General features: G+C 40.1%; 1 protein-coding gene across 1 annotated transcript in view; it reads right to left on the bottom strand.

Moving 5' to 3' along the window:
- LOC138982336 (myeloperoxidase-like) overlaps positions 1–21,418 on the bottom strand; it is a 248,792-nt gene that overhangs the window by 12,471 nt on the left and 214,903 nt on the right. Inside the window, exons 12-14 of the mRNA XM_070355589.1 lie at positions 20,855–21,047; positions 12,554–12,720; positions 409–514 (exon numbers count right to left, since the gene is read on the bottom strand). Coding sequence (XP_070211690.1) covers positions 409–514; positions 12,554–12,720; positions 20,855–21,047 — 466 coding nt within the window. The remainder of the gene's footprint in view (positions 1–408; positions 515–12,553; positions 12,721–20,854; positions 21,048–21,418) is intronic.

The raw sequence follows: 21,418 nt of genomic DNA, 5'->3' as shown, positions 1-21,418 counted from the left end.
TTTGACAAAAGGCTACACAAATACTAAAGACGTAAGGTACATGAAACGAAATGCTCTGAACAGGAAATTAAATGGCCTTTCCAGAATGGTAGTCAGAAGTGTTTGGTAAGTGCACATTCTGATTTTTTGCAGATTTTAAAATACGGGGCATTGGTTTTTGTCAGGTCGATTTTAGGGGTGACCTTGTTTGACAGGCTGCCACGGGATGCCGATACAAAGTACCACCGATCGAACAAATGATATGAACAGTAGACATAATTACCTTTTCCAGCATATAAAGTTCAATTAAAATGGATTGTGATTTAACGCTTTTCTGAGCGTGCGAAAATTGTTGCAATAATTATTTGGCCAAGTTTCGAATAATCTCTGTACGGAAATAGCACATGGACTTTAATAATTGCTGCTCACAAATTTGAAGCTTTGAAGAAGGGGTTTTGCTGGACAGTGGTCAGTCTTTCTGTGTTAGAGCAAAGCAGCCCTGCCATGGATGTCTGGCCAATGACCTGTAGCTGTTCTGCAACAAATGAAGGGAAGCAAGTCCTTAAATTCCTATAGTTAAAAACCGAATACTTGATTACATAGAGTGAAATTTCCCCAAAATCGACTTCACTATTATTGATCTGATAATATTTGTGTAGACTTCACTATTAGTTTGCTGATATTTTCAGATTGTGTTGGAACAAGTGTGAAAAATATAAGACAAATCTACAGGCCAGTTCTTATGATACGGACTTTTGAATATAATGACAAATACGAAGAATCACATAAACGATGGTTGGGAAACTGGACAAGTTAATTACAATCACAGACATTTTTTTAAGTGGTGTAATATCCTAGTTTGCGGTTGTACAAATGATGTGTTTCTATTTGAAGTATTATAAGATGACTTTCCCATGATCTCATGACGTTTTTGTATGCTAAAATAAGATCTTCTTTTTCATCTTTGTTCAATCGCTGAAACTCGCACGTTCACTCATGTTTTTGCATGTACGGCCGTTTTCACCCAGCCATTCAGGCAGCATACGCCGATTTTGGGGAAAGCATGCTGGTTTTTTTCGTGTTTCTATAATCCATCGAACTCTTGACATGGATTACAGGATATTTTCCGTGCGCACTTGTATTGGTCTTGTGCTTGCGTGTACACACGAAGGGGGATAAGGCACTAGCAGGTCCGCACATAAGTTGACCTGGGAGATCGGAAAAATCTCCACCCTTAACCCACCACGCGGCCGGGGCCGGGACTCGAACTCATGACCTTCCGATTAGGAGGGTAAGGATGATGTTATACTACTACGCCACTGCGCCCGTCTAAAATGAGATCAGTTTTTTCATTTACATTAATAAATATATATTTCTCCTTAGTCAACCGGTTGATTTTAACTAAAAGATGACCCAATGCAGAGCAGACTCCACAGAATCACATACATTAGTTTTTAATAATATGAAAATGTGCAGACATTTTTGCATCGGTCTGCAAAATACACTTCATTAGCCGATTTTGACAAAAATGATGATAGAAAAGGTATAGAAAAGGTAAACGTGATCGTTCTCTGACAAATATGCATGTTGAGTGATATGTAAGTTTACAAACTAGGTAGGCTCTGTGATTGTAACTAATCGGTCGGATACCTGATCAAATTTACCAACCCTCGTTTTTATGATTCTTGGCATGTCAGCATATTCAAGAGTCTGTATCATAAGATCCGGCCGGTAGATTTCTCTATTTTTTCCCACTCTGAAAATATCACATGCACAAAATTATCAAAACTCTTATCGAATTCGATTTTGGGGTCAGTCGGTGTCATATCTCTTCGAGTAACTGAACGTTCACACACTAAGGCATACATGTACTTGCAAACCCTATACCGATCTGTGTAGCTTATGAGGCAATTTGAGACCGTTTCTTGGCCAACAATAATTCGTTAAATCTAAGAAAGAGTACAGTTACAGTCCACGCTTAAAGGTTTACTGTCTACAACACCGTTTAGGAGTCGTTTTCTGCCTAGTTTGAGCTTGAGATGATTTAAGGATCACACACTCACATGTACTGCAACTTAACTGCAACGATTTACTTTAAAATTCCCCAAAACTACGATAATTATTCAAATGAACGTGAATACTGGAACCGGCCTCCTCTTCGATGTCAGAGTCCTGATTCGTCCTCATACATTTTTCCAACACTCTCTGATTAGAGTCATTCTCCAAAGCTGGTGACTTTTAACAAAGTTTTGACAGAAGTAAATGTGGCTAGACTTTTCCCTCTGTTAATAAAAGAAATTATGTTTGAACAAGTCGCGTACGGCGAAATTACTAATACTACATATCAAGCTGTCGAACTCACGGAATGAAACTGAACGCACTGTATTTTTTCACCAAGACAGTACAGCTTCGTCAATCCACGTACAAAACGCAGTTAAACTAACACGCCAGAATAGCGCGGTAGCGTATTGTGGTAAGCAGGAAAGCGCGCTTTTCTGTATACTTGTTAACTTTCTGAGCTTGTTTTGAATACAACCTATCATATATATATGTTTTTGGAATCAGGAAACGATAAAAAATAAGATGAAATCATTTTTGGATCGATTTCCTAAATTTTAATCGTAAGACTAATTAATCTATTTTCGTTAATTGTGATCACATTTTAAGAGTAAACATAACATATGTATTATATTTTTAGATTCAGAATGTGATGAAGAATACGATGCAATCAATTTTAAATCTGTTTGCGAAAAATCGATTTTAATGACAACTTTAATGAGCAAACTCATTAATTAAGTTTTAAGCCTCCAAGCTGAAATGCAATATCAAAGTCCGGGCTTCGTCGAAGATTACTTGACCAAAATTTCAACCAATTTGGTTGAAAAATGAGAGCGTGACAGTGCCGCCTCAACTTTCACGAAAAGCCGGATATGACGCCATCAAAGACATTTATCAAAAAAATGAAAACAATGTCCATACTCAGGATCTCTCATGTCAAGTTTCATGAAGATCGGTCCAGTAGTTTTCTCTGAATCACTCTACACACACATACACACACACACACACACACACACACACACACGCACACACAGACAGACAGACACACACACAGACAGACAGACAGACACACACACACACACACAGACACACATACACCACGACCCTCGTCTCGATTCCCCCCTCTACGTTAAAACATTTAGTCAAAACTTGACTAAATGTAAAAATCACCTACAGCAGGATGAATGCATATATTTCAATTTGGGTATCTAAAATAGTGTAACGAAGTCAATAATTCAACTTCTTTTTCTTCGTTTGTGGACTGAAACTCCCACATTCACTCATGCTTTTGCACGAGTGGGTTTTTACGTATATGACCGTTTTTACCCCGCCATTCAGGCAGCCACACGCTGCTTTCGGGGGAAGGGAAGCATGCTGGGTATTTTCGTGTTCTTATAACCCACCGAACTCTGACATTGATTACAGGATCTTTTCCGTGCGCAGTTGATCTTGTGCTTGCGTGTACACACGAAGGGGGTTAAGCCACTAGCAGGTCTGCCTGTAAATTGACATGGGAGATCGGATAAATCTCCACCCTTAACCCACCAGGCGGCTGCGACAGGGATTTGAACTCACGACCTTCCGATCAGGAAGCCGATGTCTTATCCTCTAGGCCACTCCGCCCAATAATTCAACTAAAATGGCGTCCGAAAAAGAGGAACGGTATATTATATTGGAAGCTACTATACATTTACACCATGAATTAATTGTGGATGCTTTGTTGAAAAGTTAGTTTGTAGATAGATAAAGCTTTATTCCAATGCAAATACATTACTTTCGTTAGTGTATGATGCTAAAAAAAAAACACGTTAAAAACGGCGTTTCGTGCTCAGTTGGAATTTTCCAACCTCCGTCACCAAGTTTTTTTTCTGTACAATCAAAAATTATTTTGCAATCATGTCAACAAGTGCGGCATTAAGATGCAGAAAAGGCATTCATTCCACTTAGGAAATTATTTAGAAGTATTTGAAATCTTCAAGAGTTTTGCGTGTCACAAAGTGTAACACACAAAACGGCATCAATTTTACCGAACAGAAGCAAACATTCCCAAGTTTTCCGCTTTGTTTATCAACAATCCACACCGATTCTTGAAATCTTTCACAATATGCACACGATTAAGCGACACAGAGTGGTGAAATCTTTCACAATATGCACACGATTAAGCGACACAGAGTGGTGAAATCTTTCACAATATGCACAGGTTTAAAGGGCAGCTGTCGGGTTGCCTGATCTCAAAAATGCGCGGAGTCGCGTGCAAAAACGCGTTTAAGAGTTTTCCGAGTTGATTCAACTAAAGACTGTTGATTTGGTCCAGAAGAAGAAACTTTCATCATTAGTTTGAAACCATTAAAATGCGTGAAACTTTCTGCTAGTTCTCACAATCCGCAAAAAAAACGAAGCAGTTGGCAGGCCGAAACGACTCAAAATCCGCGACCGACAACTCTGTCAGCACAAGAAAGACGCCGCAGCGTTAGCCTTGCTGTGACGTCACTCGAGGAAGCCGATAAGGCCGCTGTGAAGTTTACAGTACAATGTAGACTACAGCTGGACATCTGTAATGCTGTACGCGTGATTGATTCTTGCACAAAGTAAAGTATTAGGATGGTAATATCTTCTCAAGACCCACGTTCACATTTTCTCTTCTTTGATCTGACCGACTGCAACCTTTACAAGTCATTTCTAAAGTGGTTCAAAAGCTGTTGCTACTCCTCCAGTCCACCCGGTTAAACCATAAAGTTGCTCAACCACAGACCCTCGTGTCCCTTGTCAGCAGACACTGCACACTTATGAAGAAGGTCCGCTTGAGGTGTCACACCAATTACCGTGTACGTGTGAGGTACTGAATTCAAGACAAAAGCCAACTCTGTCGGTGGGAAAATCTAGGAAAGAGATGATGATAATACATCTTCAGTTACTCACTCAAGTAGATAGACGAGATAAGATAAAGGGAAGAGAGACGGAGACAAAGATGAAACAGTGGATCTAGTGTGGAAAATGGGGGAGGGGGGTTCGGCCGCAAAAAATCAAAGATGAATTTGTCAAACTGTGTTTGTGATGGTTATCGTGTGTGTGTGTGTGTGTGTGTGTGTGTGTGTGTGTGTGTGTGTGTGTGTGTGTGTGTGTGTGATAACACGTATGTGTGTGTGTGTGTGTGTGTGTGTATATGTGTGATAACACGTGTGTGTGTGTGTGTGTGTGTGTGTGTGTGTGTGTGTGTGTGTGTGTGTGTGTGTGTGTCTGTGTGTGAGTGTGTTTGTGTGTGTGTGTTTGTGTTCCTCGACGCGTGACAATATCTGCCAATAAGTTGAACAAAAACAGGGTTCAAGTGGAACAAAAGCAGGAGGGGGACAGAAGACATGTTATGAACTCCGTTTTTTACTGCGAAATTTTGGCCTGGGAGAAGTCACCCCATCCTAAGTTTCTCTTCACCTTCCCGTGAAGTATGCTTGAGGGCTTGACTAGACAACCCGATTGCGACCATTACACGGCATAAAGAGAGCACCGTTCAACCCGGCCGATTCCGCGGCTGACGTCACGCGTCCAAGGGAAGTAATTTTCAAGCGGGCTGCATTGACTCGGCCAAGAATGCAAACTTTCTTCGATTAAAGACATTGTAGCATGTCTAAAGTCTTCGGACTTGTGTTATCAAGCTGTCAAAATCACCAAGTAACTTTTAAGTATAGTTTCAGTTACATGATAACTCATTCTAAGGAACAGATTTTGAGAGCCACAACCCGACAGCTGCCCTTTAAGCGACACAGGTCATGAAAACGGCGCTGCGTCACATGTTGTGTTATTTTGAAGCTTTTTATATTATCTTGCTCTAATATTATTTAGTCTGCATTGAAGTTCTTCAGCTCCACCGAGTTTCGCTTGTCAGTACTTGTTGTCACATGAAGTGATCGAAACTGCATTTTCGATATCTTGCGATTTAAAAAAACCCATCAGTCTTGTCCTTGAAATGACGGTGTATGTTCATAGATATCCCATGTACGAGGTATGATCCAAACAAAATGATCAAACCGCAATTATACAGGTCTCAGGCCACTGATCATAAAAAGTAATATATCATTTGAAAGGCCAACCATTTAACTTGTATACCTCTAAGAGATGACATCAATGGGTTACTACGTCATAAATGACGAGGTTTTAAAATACGTCACTTTTGGGTTGTGCTTCAAAACGGGGTCTTTTGTCAAGCACCATGAAAATCTTCACTTCTTTGAAAGAGTGTAGCTGCATGATGGCACACAGAAAATGTCTACAAAGCTGAAGAACGTTACATGAATCAAAGCTGTCCCATATTCTACAATCTGACACAAGAAAAGAGAAACCGAAACTGGGGAAAAGGGGACAAGCCAAAAACACTTCCGAGTAGCGCTTCAAACAAGAATAATATAGCTGCTGTGTCAAGATTTAAGAACTAAGATTAAAAAGTGAACATGCGAGTATAAAGTGCAAAACTTAACCTTTCATATGAAACAGTCCAGAGAATTCTACTCAATGATCTTCCGCTTCAAAAGCTGGCCCCAAAATGGGTGCCTCATTAGCTGACAGGGGAAGGGAAGGAGCATCAACTCAACCGTTGTGAACCCAGTAGACCCAAATTTGTTGTTACTGTATTCACTGATTATGAGATTTTGGTTCCCTTCTACTTTAATGCCAGAGAACACGGAAACAAAGCGTTAAGCGTGTCTAGACCAAAATGACGAGTTGCACCACATTTGTAAGCGAGGTTTTCAAAGCAGAAACAGGGATATTCGCTGTATTTTTTCTACCACGAAGGTCCCGTTGCAGTCAATATTCGGTCTACTAACAGCACAGTCATTGTCACGTACTATGCAGAATCCTTTTTACCCAAACTCACTTACGAGTTTAGCAGTGAGCGACCAAACTGCAAAACCCAGACTGCCCTTCTCCATCATAAAAATGTCGGTCTCCACAAAAGAAGGCCCGTAACTCCATTCATAAAAGACCATATGATCCCATTTTTGTATCACACATTCTTCAGACCTGATTACACCCCTTGCGATTTTGGGTTATACCCTCTTTGAAAATTAGACTTTTTGCCAACAAGTTTCACTGCACCAAGGACCTCAAAAAAAGCAATTCCAAATAAGGTCACATTAAGGCCTTTTCTGATTGGCTTAGGCACTTGTGGCTTTGCATCGATGTAGGAGGAGAATAGTTCTAAAGACTGCTGTATTTTGAACCAGATACGCCGAACAGTCTCTGCGAAAATCACATTTGATCATTTTGTTTGGATCATACCTCGTATTACATAATCACTGTCTCATCAGCAAATATTGTGAACTAGAGGAATACCCGGCTTCGCCGGGGTGAATCGCGAGACAGAGACAGACAGCGTGGCGGTTCATCACAATCACCTCTGCAAGCGAAGTCCTGTCACACGGGATTGAGAATTTTAGAGCTTATTTCTTAGCCCTATATTTTCTGTTGTGGCTTCTCAAATGCCAGAACATACAGACAGACAAAAGCCGCTAGACCCCATCACAAACAGAACTCTACAATCAACAGGTTTTTTCCCACACACACACACAAACACACACACAGAGAAGCCGTATATATATAATATGTATATCTATATCTATAAATATATAGAGATAGGTGAGTGTATTTTTTGCGTGGCTATAAATTGATTCGACCTTTTCACTTTGACAGTACGAACAACTTACGGGTGCAAGGGAAGCGTTCTGGACAGCGCAGTGACATTCTAAAAATAGTACCTCAGAAACGGGAATTTGGGGTGAACGGTGCGACAGAGACAGACAGCGTGGCGGTTCACCACAATCACCTTTGAAAGGCGAAGTCCTGTCAAACGGGATTGAGAATTTTAGAGCTTATTTCTTAGCCCTATATTATCTGCTGTGGCTTCTCACATGCCAGAACATACAGACAGACAAAAGCCGCTAGACCCCATCACAAACAGAACTCTATAATACATAGGTTTTTGCCTACACACACACACAAACACACACACACACAGAGAAGCCGTATATATATATGCATATCTGTATCTATAAATATATAGAGATAGGTGAGAGTGTATTTTTCGCGTGGCTATAAATTGATTCGACCTTTTCACTTTGACAGTAAGAACAACTTACGGGTGCAAGGGAAGCGTTGTGGACAGCGCAGTGGACAGCGCAGTGACATTCTAAAAATAGTAATAGTAACTTAGAACTGAACGGGAAAGCCACACGAAGGAAGGGAGATAAACGCCAAACACTGGAGAAGATAAGGAAGAGTTACTTATAATGGTGAAATGAACGCAAAAACGAAAATGAGTTCAGCGCTGCGCGCTGAGAGCCCGTGTTGAAATATCTCATCGATGATATTGTGTCCGGGGTGTAGCTGAATACGGTGTCCAAATTTGAAAAAGATCCACCGAGAACTTTGGCGTTGTGATGTGGTGTAGCGGCTATGGTGTGTCGGTATGGGGGCCCGGGTAAGCTGAGGTGGAACCAAAATAGCTGAGGTGGAACCAAAATCGGTTCCGCGCTGCGCGCTGAGAGCACTTGTTGAAATATCTCATCGATGAGGTTGTGTCCGGGGTCTCTCTGAATAAGCCCACCAAATTTGAAGCAGATCCATCGAGAACCTTGGCCGCGCATCGCGCACAGACACACAGACAGACAGACAGACAGACAGACACTAGTCGTATATATATATAGATGTGATGCTTCTGAATGTAAACTTGGCGAAAAAATTATTGCAACAAATTTCGCACCCAAATTAAAGCATTAATTCCCGTGTAACTTTATTAAAACTTTATATGCCAGCTGCAGTTAAGGCCGTTCACTTGACTATCAGGATCACTTTTTGGATTAATGATATCTTTAACAGGGATCTCGTGACCGCCGCTCAAATAAGTGTACCCTCAAAATCGACCAGACAAAAACGGAAGGGCCCAATTAAAAATCGACAAAAATTCACAACAGGCAAAACCTTGCAACGTTTACATACGAAAAGAAAGTCAAATCACTTATCTACCCTGAACAGGTTGATTTGTTTAGCTAGTTTGCGTATTTCGTGTGCTATGCTATTCCTACTGATGCAGGTGTCGATCGCAAGAGCGGTCAAAAACGGGACTTTTTGCGTTATTTTGTAGGAGTATCATGACAAAAAGCGCCGCACTTTAGCAAAGACATGGTGGATTGCTTTGAAACTTTCAGAATAATTCATCAACATAATGAAGATACCTCGAGCGAAATTTTGGATTGTTAGAGTGATGTGTTAAGATGTTATGCAATGTTTCGGAAAAAGTTGTTAAACTCGTCATATGATTGTTTACATCTGAGCGTGAGCTAACTTTTGCACATGTGACCAGACAAAACTCTAACTACTGGTACCTATGAGCTGCCGAAGATCCGGAATCAAACTTCTACCTTTGAGCTCATGGGGATCCAGTTTTCGTTGCGTAGTATTTTAGTTAGCGTCCCTTTTGTTTTCTTAGTTCGACCTTTTTCCTGAAATTAGTAAATCAAGTGTTGCTCTAAAACTATATTTTTGTTCATTTATTCCGACAGCTAAATAGTTTCAGTCAGAAATCTCAATAAATATAACTTTCTTCTCCGGTCTAGTTTCTTGTCACCTACTTTCTCCTCATGCTTAGTATTCGTACAATTTATCCTTGCACCTTCCGAGCGGCGTTCGCGCCGGGAGGCAGAGCAAAGCAAGAGTCGAGTCCACATCATTCCCTTTCGTTTGGATTCTTGTTGTGTATTATGGCTTCGTAGGTGTGCAACATGATCTTTGTCCCAAGGTATGTAATATGATGCATTGTTATTTCATTATTGACGATGTATGTTCATTTGAGGTTTTTTTTCATGGTTTGTCTGTTAGAGCAATTTGAAGTGAAGTCAGTCAGTGAACATGTGCTTTTTCGACCGGTCTATGAAAATGTATACCGTAAATGGAATCAGCAATTAGCATTGATCTTTTGATGCTTAGGTTATTCTGATATGAGATAAGTGCATAAATCAGCGGGAAATAAGTTTTAGATGATTTTTGAGACTTTCCCCAAGCTAGGCATAGTGATCAAGTACAACCCCTCTTTCCCTTTTTCTTCCCCACCGTAGCTATTTTTAGGTTGTGATCAATAGATCGTGTAGTCTGTGATGTCATAAAAAGGATTTCCACGCACAGACCCATGACGTCACCAGAAGTTGTGTATTAGTTTACTCAGAGCAGTGATGTCGTAGGAATGCGTGTAGTTGGGGAAACCCCTTTTTCAAAATGTAAACAGTTCTGTTTGATTTCTGAATGTCAGCAATCAAAGTTTAGATTCTTTTCATGAGACTTTATAACATTGTTAATCAAATGTGACCCTCCACCACGAAATGAGTCGCATGTCACCTTTGCATGATTTTCATATTTTTACATTTTCCTAAAGAGTTTTTTATGCTCTATCCAGTGGTGAAAACCGTTTTAGAAAAGAGCGAAAACTGTTTGAGTTATAAGCCTTTGACTAAGGTGACCCTCACACTGTTACCAGACACTCTCCGGACTTATATCAAGCCTAGCGCAGAACCGCGCGAGGTGACATGTGACTCATTTCGTGGTGGAGGGTCACAAATTGTAAAATCGTTTTCGGAACATTATGAAATATTTCCATTGAACATTTGCACTTATACAGATCACATTCAAGCAATTGTAAAACACAGGCATTCCAACTCAAGGTTGTTTTATAATTTTATTTGAACTTGATTCTTGTATAATTTTATTAGAACGAATACTTACTAGTGTTTCTTGTATGTTTTCAGGCCCTTCTAGCTTCTAGCTTGTATGTTTGCAAGATCACCGGAGTTTAAATGACAAGTTAAATGGAATAAAGAGCAGGAGAAACGTCAACCATGTCTTTGAGACTTCTTTGTCACCACTATCTTCCTCCTCCTCTTTGCCCTCTTCTACACACATAAAAGTATGTCAATTCCTTGTTACTCCTTGTTCTGAGAGCAATAAATACTACCAAAAACGTCATCTCCAATACTGTCCGGGCGTACTTTTTCAGAATTTGAATTTATTTTAAAAATATAAGCAAGTTTTTTCTTAAATCATTTTACATGACACGATCGTCAGTGCTGTTGCTGCAGTCATTTTTGTGCATGAGGACTTCCTGTGAGTCTTCGCCATGGCTAAAAGTAAATGTCCGGGGAAATAGACGCAAAAGCAGTAACTTTTTTCGGGTATATTTTTTCATCCCATTTTGAGGGACTTTTTACACACGAATACGCTCAAAACAACCTTCAAACGTTTTTGGTTTATGAACAGGTCTTTGTTTACAGCTGAAGTGTGTCTGAGTCTAGTCAAGAGGCAACAAAGAGAGAAAATAGACTTGGGGTTTCCATAACCGTCATCTCCGTTAACGGCTTTTTCTGGCAAATGAGAAGTCATTTATGTTCCATGTTGTGATATGTTTTTCGCTTGCATGAACATAGAACGAAAAAATCATTTACAGGGCCGTCAGGTGTCATCTGGCTCTGTCGTGAGGCAAAATGCGAGCGCCCGTCATCTCCGTTACCGTCATCTCCGATACTGTCATTTGCGGGCCAAAATAGGATGCCGTTTTGGACGTGTTTGTTGACAAACTGCGTCAGAGATAGATCTAAAACATTGTATACATTGCCAAATTATATATTGTTCGAAAGAGCAAGACCCTGCTCTCTATTCTAATCAATGGGCATGTAGATTCCTTTGATACTCTGTAATCTGCACTTGACTGAAAAAAAAGCAATTTTTAATCTTTTGTTGCCTCAAAGACCTGCAAGATGTTCAAACTTCTACACACCAACTAACAGTTCAGCCTTTTAGCTTTGGTTCCATGTATTTGGTTTTTCTGTACGTGTAGATGGGTGCCGCTGGTGTGAGTTGTAAACACACCGTTCGCAGGTGTAAAAAACGCCACTAAAAGGTTCAACCACGCGCGTTTTTAGCAAGCCTGCTGCGCAGAAACACATCATTACCACAGTTGGAAGGCTCAGTGATTGTTTTGCAAGCTAGTAAAATTTCGTTGATCTAGTCTGAGTGGATTTTGTGTATAAAAGTGTTATATGATAGTGTTATACGATAGTTAGTTACGTTATTGCGTCCTTTGTCAACTACGGTGTTTGAGTTGGTCATCTTGTAGTGTAGATCTAATGAAAACTAACGATATTTTTTGCTGGGCACCCAATTTTCCATATTGGTGAACAATTAAGCTAAACAAAAACACTAAATGTCTACGAAAAAGCCAGAAAGTGCTTGTCGTCTTTTTTGAAAACCAAGTGGTCACTACTTATTGAGAATGAGTGATTTATCCGTTTACACCATGTTACAAAATTTGCGCCAGAAAAATATCCACTACCGGTCTCCACTCTCGCTGTAAACAATTCATAACAACCCAATATGTTTGAGAAAAAAAATCAAATCCAGTCAACGAATACACCAATGAGTAAACAAAACAACAGACAGACAGACGAACACAGACAGATGCCAAGGGCAACAGTGCGGTTACCATGTGTGAAGCCCTCCTGTCCGGCGGTCTGGTAAAAGAAGCGGTCAGCATTCTTGAGGTCCGCGAACTGCTTGCCAATGAGACAGGCCAGAGTAGGACCAACTATTGCGCCAGATAGGGACGGTTCTGATGTGGCACCAGTGAACAGGTCGATATCATCAACGCTTCTGTTAAAAAAGAACAAGTTCAAATATCATGGCTTTACATCCCACATGCTGAGGGGGCAGTGCGCTGTCTGTATATGGGTTGTTCTCTAGAAAAGGTGGCCATGCGTATGCGTGACATGGCTGTAAAAAATAAAGTTTTCCCAGCCATCAAAATTCTGTGGAAGATCAAAGAACAGCATCTTCGAGGTTTATATAATATAAACTAAACTTGGCCAAACATTATTGCAACAATTTTTGCACGCTAAGAAAAGCATTAAAACGCAATTCATTTTAGTTGAACTTTATATGCTCGAAAAGGTAATTAAAAAAAATCAGATGGGAACGCGCAAGAAAAATTATTGATCACCGTCCTTTTCCTTGGCCTGTGCAGGTCACAAAACCGCAACACACCGAAAACAGCGCTCCGGGACAGGCGGTGATCGAAAATTTTTCATGCGCGTTCGCATCTCCAGCAAATGTAAACCAGCACTCGGATCTGCCTCAAACTTTGGCACCGATTGCCTCATCCATATTTTGCTTAGCATGGTAAGTAACGAGTTTTTAACCTAAAACCCTGAATTAATATGAATATTTGTTTACGTTTAGTTATTTCGGAAAAGTTACGTATTACGACACGCTAAGTCGCAAAAAGCAACACAAGTTTTGGTCAGCTTATTCGTCAAAACTTCTGAAATTTCCAAAGCAAATCATTGAGAACTTGAGCATATATGGCTCTTTGAGTGGAGGACCCCCTCAAAAATGGCCGCAAAACGTGCCTTTTTTGGCCTCTGAAACGGTTGACACCTACCGCCTTTGACAAAAGGCTACATCAAAGACTAGAGAAGTCAGGTGCACAAAACAAAATGTTCTGAACAGGAAATTGAATGGCCTTTCCAATGGTTGTCAGACGTGTTTGGTTTGTGCGTATTCTGATTAAATACCTGTGTCCACGCTTTTGTTCGCCTATAACTCTAGTGTTTAGGGGCCGATTTGCCTGACATGTGGCATGATATATGCCACACCTTTCACACTTATTTGGATACAAAATATCCAGCCAATCGATTGGCACACGCCGAAGTAATGTGCGATTGTGCGTTCAAGCGCGCTTTCCATCGCTTATAGCTCGGGCGTTTCTGCACTGATTCGCCTAAATTTGACGTGAACTTAGAAATATGTATATAGCAAAGCCATGTGCGTAATAATCCCTGGAGTAAAAGAAAGCGCGTTGAACCGCTTTATCGCTGAAGCGCTGCCGGTCATTTCCGACTTTAAGAACCGCGTGGCATTAGGGCGCCTGCCTCCGAAGCTGGCGTGGTGTTCGACTCCAACTCCAGGTGATTTTACTAAGCAATATTTGTTTTAACACTCTGCATACAATCTGCGTGAGTTGTGTATATATTGTTTGTTTTCTTATTCCGCCCCTCTAATCACCACCCTTTCTCCGTTTTTAAAACAAACACCTACTTTATGATCTTCGTTCAAACTGAAAAACCCAAAAAACATAATGGAGAATATTCTTTCTGAAAGCAATGCAATCAAGCAATCGATCAATGAGGCTTATATCGCGCATATTCCGTGGGTACAGTTCTAGGCGCTCTGCAGTGATGCCGTGTGAGATGACATTTTATACGGCCAGTAATTGCAGCCATTTCGGCGCATATTTACCTTTCACGGCCTATTATTCCAAGTCACACGGGTATAGGTAGACAATTATTAACTGTGCCTAAGCAATTTTGCCAGGAAAGACCCTTTTGTCAATCGTGGGATCTTTAACGTGCACACCCAATGTAGTGTACACGGGGGGAGGTTCGGACACCGAAGAGAGTCTGCACACAAAGTTGACTCTGTGAAATAAATTTCCGCCGAACCTGGGATCGAACTCACGCTGACAGCGGCCAACTGAATACAAATCCAGCGCGCTACCAACTGAGCTATATCCCCGCCCCAGCTTCAGCTTTAAAAATAACTCCAACTAAACGCATGTTGTGCTGTATTTTGTGTGTGTGTGATCGCGTGTGCGTGTCAAGCTACGCATGCACACTTACCTAAATGTACACACACGTACACACACACACACACACACACACGCACACACACGCTCACACACACACACACACACAAACGCCCACATGCGCACATAAACGCCCACACACACACACGCACGTATGCACACGCGCGCGCGTGCACGGCTGTAACTGTCAAGCTTTCATAAGTTGACTACGTAAGCGCAATTACAGAGACAGACGCATGCAAACGCTCATTCCAAGCACGTATGTATAGATCTACCAGAGATTTTATAAGATGTGTAATCAAATGCATGTTGCTCAACTTCTGTTTTATGTGAGCTCATTAGTATAGCTTTTTTACATTTAGTCAATATATGACTAAATGTTTTAACAAAGACGGGGAATCGACACGAGGGTCATGGTGTATGTGTGTGTTTTTAGTGAAAGTTGAGGCGGCACTGTCCAGCCCTCATTTCTTGATTAAATTTTGGTCTAGCAATCTTCGACGAAGGCCGGAATTTGGTAGTGCATTTCAGCTTGGAGGCTCAAAAATGAATTAATGAGTTTGGTCATTAAAAATCTGAAAATTGTAATTGAAGTTTAATTGTTAGAAATCGATCCAAAAATAATGTCCACTTATTTTTTTATTATTTCCTGATTCCAAAAACATATAAATATGTTATATTCGGATAAACAATCTCAGAAATGTGAAAATTTGACAATTTGAGTTAAAATCAAAATTTCAGAAATCGAATTGAAAACAATTTCATCTTATTCCTTGTCAATGCCTGATCCAAAAACATATGGATATGTTGTGTTTGGATTTAAAACAAGCTCAGAAAGTTAAATAGAATAGGGATACAGAAAAGCGCGCTATCCTGCTAAACGCAACAGCTACTACGCTATACTGGCTGGTCAATTTCACTACGTTTTACACGTGCGGTGGACTGACGATACTATATATTGTCTTGTTAAAAACCTGCAGTGCGTCCAGTTTCATTCTGTGAGTTCGACAGATTGACTAAATGTATTAATTTCGCCTTACGCGACTTTTTTTGTTAACTCTGCTCCCTTAAAATTTGTTGTTCAACACAAGGGTAAGTCTTCCAAAACACTAAATGACAAAAATAGAAATTTAGGTCATATACTTTTATACAAATCGACGGCAAAGATACCAAGAAAACAATACCGTTAAAAACGGGCTTATGTGTATATCACAAGTGAACTACTCTTGATACGATAACACGATCACAGCATTTTATCACAAACTTTAATTAGATGGAAAACTGCACGTTAAACTTGCATGAACTTTGAAAATGTAATATAGAAAAGCGTTCTGAAGACACACTGCTAAAGAACATGACCCTTGTAACAGTATATTTTAGAAAGACGTCACGCAGAACACGTAATGCTACAAAACGGGTCAACGGTGAGATCTAAATTTGACATCACAAGATAAGTTCTGGTATCTGCCGATTGTGTGAAAGTTTGGTGTTCTTTCGTTCTGTAAGTCAGTAGAATATAGGTGTTTTTTTTACACATAACCCTTGTCACATTTTGGGGGGACATTGCGCGTGGTCGTGTTGTATAGTGTTAAAACCATGTTTCAGCGTGAATTCAAACTTCCTGTCGTTGTTTTTGGTGAACATGTTTAACTTAAAGCTTTTAAAATCCGTTACAAATGTGAATTGGACACAAAGAGTCGTATACTATTAGTTATCGTTAGATTTGACTGTGATATCCACATTTATAAGTCCCAATGTCGAGAAAGCTGAAATCATATCAGATCGAGGCGTGAGAACCTGTTTCACGCAAACTATAGTGAAAACAGATCACATAAAAAGGTTCAGCGGGTGGAACACGGAATAAGCCTACCCCTCTACGGTCTCTGATGTCACGGTTTCTTGTAGACTTTTAGACTTTGATTTGCCAACGATGGTAGTGTGCCGGTGTAACACGAAATTTTTACTCCACGAAAAATGTACTCCGGAATAAAAATTTCGTCCGAAAATCTTACTCCGAATACACCTTTCGTACGAGAAAAGAACTCCCCAAGGCACGAAAAATTTACTCCCTCCACGACATTTGTATTCCCCATTTTTACATTTAGTCAAGTTTTGACTAAATGTTTTTACATAGAGGGGGAATCGAGACGAGGGTCATCATGGTGTATGTGTGTGTGTGTGTGCGTGTGTGTGTGTGCGTGTGTGTGCGTGTGTGTGTGTGTGTGTGTGTAGAGCGATTCAGAGTAAACTACTGGACCGATCTTTATGACATTTGACATGAGAGTTCCTGGGTATGATATCCCCGGACGTTTTTTTCATTTTTTCGATAAATGTCTTTGATGACGTCATATCCGGCTTTTTGTAAAAGTTGAGGCGGCACTGTCACACCCTCATTTTTCAATCAAATTGATTGAAATTTTGGACAAGCAATCTTCGACAAAGGCCAGACTTCGGTATTGCATTTCAGCTTGGTGGCTTAAAAATTAATTAATGACTTTGGTCATTAAAATCTGAAAATTGCAAAAAAAATATTTTTTTTATAAAACGATCCAAATTTACGTTCATCTTATTTTTCATCATTTTCTGATTCCAAAAACATATAAATATGTTATATTTGGATTAAAAACAAGCTCTGAAAATTAAAAAAAATTAAAATTATGATCAAAATAAAATTTTCGAAATCAATTTAAAATCACTTTCATCTTATTCCTTGTCGGTTCCTGATTACAAAAACATATAGATATGATATGTTTGGATTAAAAACACGCTCAGAAAGTTAAAACGAATAGAGGTACAGTAAAGCGTGCTATGAAGCACAGCGCAACCGCTACCGCGCCAAACAGGCTCGTCACTTTCACTGCCTTTTGCACTAGCGGCGGAATACGTTCAATTTCATTCTGTGAGTTCCACAGCTTGACTAAATGTAGTAATTTCGCCTTACGCGACTTGTTTTTACTTCCAGTACAAATCTCGTACGCGAAAATGAAATGCGGGAGAAGTTAGTTAGTTAGTTAGTTAACTGTTGCTTAATGGGTCCAGCGGACAATTTAGGCCAAATCAGGACCCCTGCGGGAGGAGGAATAATGCCAATAATGTGATCTCGCGCAAACGAATGTCGCGCTACCCTCCCTCCACCCCCCTTCTACCAACAAGACTAACAGGGGACAAGGGAGTCAAAGTTCCGTACACCTGGCATGGGAAGTTCAATTGCTCGTGTTAGGGTGGAGGAATTTATTCGTTATTTATTCGTCAGGGGAGTAACATTTTTGTACAAAATATTTACTCGGAACTCACCTGTCGTGGGGAGTAATTTTTGACTCACATGCGAAGCAAAAGTGAGTCTATGTACTCACCCGAGTCGTCCGTCCGTCCGTCCCGGCGTCTGTCCGTCCGTCCGTCCATCCGTCCGTCCGGAAAACTTTAACGTTGGATATTTCTTGGACACTATTCAGTCTATCAGTACCAAATTTGGCAAGATGGTGTATGATGACAAGGCCCCAAAAAACATACATAGCATCTTGACCTTGCTACAAGGTCAAGGTCGCAGGGGCCATAAATGTTGTCTAAAAAACAGCTATTTTTCACATTTTTCCCATTTTCTCTGAAGTTTTTGAGATTTAATATCTCACCTATATATGATATATAGGGCAACGTAAGCCTCATCTTTTGATACCAGTTTGGTTTACCTTGCTTCAAGGTCAAGGTCACAGGAGCTCTTCAAAGTTGGATTGTATACATATTTTGAAGTGACCTTGACCCTGAACTATGGAAGATAACTGTTTCAAACTTAAAAATTATGTGGGGCACATGTTATGCTTTCATCATGAGACACATTTGGTCACATATGATCAAGGTCAAGGTCACTTTGACCCTTATGAAATGTGACCAAAATAAGGTAGTGAACCACTAAAAGTGACCATATCTCATGGTAGAAAGAGCCAATAAACACCATTGTACTTCCTATGTCTTGAATTAACAGCTTTGTGTTGCATGACCTTGGATGACCTTGACCTTGGGTCAAGGTCACATGTATTTTGGTAGGAAAAATGTGTAAAGCAGTTCTTAGTGTATGATGTCATTGCTAGGTTTAGCTGAAGGTCAAGGTCATGTAAAGGTCAAGCATGTGAGTCGTATGGGCTTTGCCCTTCTTGTTTCGTATTATGGGGGAGTACTTTTTTCGTAAAGGGAGTAACATTTTCGTACAAAATTTTTACTCCGGAGTAAAAATCTCGTGGGAGTAATTTTCTCGTGTTACACCGGGCTGTATCAGTGAATTCCTTTGGCTCCTTTTCTGTGTCGAAGACAGCTTCTAGTTCTTTGTCGGTATCGGCGGACTGCATTGTTGATAAATTTGTCGAATCGCCTGCTGCAGATGGCCGAAAATTCCAAGATGGCGTCTTCCAACAGATGTGTGACGGTGAGGAAGCTGGGTTTTTTTTTTCGATGGATGTTGTATGGCTAAGACGAAGAGGGGTGGGTCAGTGATTCATGCTGGCTCAAAACTTTTAAAGCGGCTGCTCATGTCCAGCCTTTTCGTGAGTGATGTGCTCTGATATACTACTAGAGAACTCGCAGTTTTGTGAGTACTAGCGCTTCGAAGGTCAGTTTTGTTTTAGGCTGTTCCACTTGCCTCACTTGGGACGATTAAAAACAACAACAATTCTACTACTTCTCTGGTAAAGCTGGGTGGGAAAAGTTTTTTTTTTATTTATTTCACAGCTTAATATTTCTGATGCAATTACTTTCCTTTTGTAAATTTGTGCTTTTAAAGAATGGGAGACTTGTGTTTCCTTCAGGTGAGATTTTTTTTCTTCAAAATTATAATTGGAAAACTACTTCCTGCGCGATATCAAATTCACTAGGAACTTCCTGTGTGATAAAATTGATTTACAGTTCCTAGTTGACCAATCAGTACAGCCGTTTTTGTCATGTGAGCAGTAAAAATGCGATTATATCTTATAATTGAATAAATTACACGTACTTACCTGTTGGGAAAAATCGCATTAAAAACACATTGTGCCGGTCAAAAATCATCAGAAAACATCAAACTTTTTTGAAATAGAACCCATTAGCCTTCACCATGGATTAAATATTTTGAGAAAATTTTTTTTTTACAACAAATGTTTTGAAAAATCTGTCTGAAGACGACATCACGCTGTTTATGCTAAAGTTTAAATGTAGGATAAAGTTAGTTTTCGGTCAAGAAATGTTTAAAGTCTACGCCTTTAGTGTGTTCAACCGAATACCTCCTACCTCAAACCGTGGCTGAGTTCTGACGCACCAAATATTTGTTATTTTCGGTCACATTTTTACCCCCTCGAATCCAAAACATCTTCAAAACAGAGCATGACAGCTAAGTTATGATGCAAGAAACCAACGGTACTGATACCACAAGATTGTGTGCGAAATTTGATGAACAAAAGTTATGATGAAAAAGTATACAACATGGCGGCCCAAAAAGTCCTTGTTGGCATTCCCCTAAATAATTTCAATCGCATATTGCAAGCAAACGGCTGACCACATGCTAACAATTCAAACTGCATTTAAAAGAAAGATAAATGATTCAGCATTCTAAATGACGTCATCAAATTGGGTAACCAAAATATCCAGTTTTGGTCAAAATCTAGCTAGCAGTGCTGCCTTATTAAACCAGGAGAAGTTACACAACTGCATACAACAAACAGAGATCTCGAGGAGACATATAGTACAACAAAGTGAAAGACAATTTATCATTCTGTGTGCTTGTCAAAATTGATGAGCTGCATCTCGACGTTCGAGTTCTGTTGCTTGTCAGACGTTGTTTTTTTAAGCTGAACGTCTGCATTTAGGACACTATTTTCTTCAGAATAATTTAACACTTCGATGCAAGATTTTGTTGTCAATCAAAGTGGGGTGATTAACATAGAACGAAATCCCATCACTTTGAAAAGAAATAAAGTAATTCTAACGGTTCAATTAATTTTGATTAATTTTAAAAAGTTGCGTTTCACATTTTATGACTTTTGAGGGTTGCTTTGGCAGGGCCGTGTAGTACATGTCTTATATCTTTTTTTAATTTTTATCTTGTGTGACACTACGACAATTTACTCTATTCTTAATATCTGGAATGCTTTATTATTGTGAATTATATCCTTTTTAACTTACAGGTAAACTTCTTGCAAAGACGGACCGGCAGAGCCCAAAGCAGAATCGTTGAAGCCGTGAATTGTTGGGAGGCCACAGGTTTCCCTCCATGCGTTGTAAGGGAGCAGTCCGTGGTCCCTCCCTCTCTGAATGTTTAGGGCGATCAAGTCCAGTCCTCTCCTCGGTGCCGACTCGAACAGTCTGTTTCGTAAACCTGCGGGAAAGAGTGACAAACTGTTCTAAGTACATTGAATCGGACAAGCGGCCTTCCGGAGCTAACAACACACTGATTTACAAAGCAAGTAATAAGCTGATTTAAACTAAAAAGCTGATGGGGTTACAATGATGGGGTTACAAATCTGCAGATTTATAACTTAATTCTTAAAGGCATACTCCCCTAAGTCTCAAATTGCCCAAAGAGCTGCACATTTTCCTTTGGGGTGATTTCACCACACACCAGGATTACCTTAAAATCAGCCGTTTGAACGTTCAATTTGCTAAAGGTTGCGTTTGGGTAATATTTTCATGCTATAAATTCTTCATGTACCATGCCCAGCGAAAATAACGCGTCACACTCGCCTGCAC

Source organism: Littorina saxatilis, linkage group LG12 (assembly GCF_037325665.1).
Source record: "Littorina saxatilis isolate snail1 linkage group LG12, US_GU_Lsax_2.0, whole genome shotgun sequence".
Taxonomy (NCBI): domain Eukaryota; kingdom Metazoa; phylum Mollusca; class Gastropoda; order Littorinimorpha; family Littorinidae; genus Littorina; species Littorina saxatilis.
This window is presented reverse-complemented; position numbering and strand designations above follow the sequence as displayed.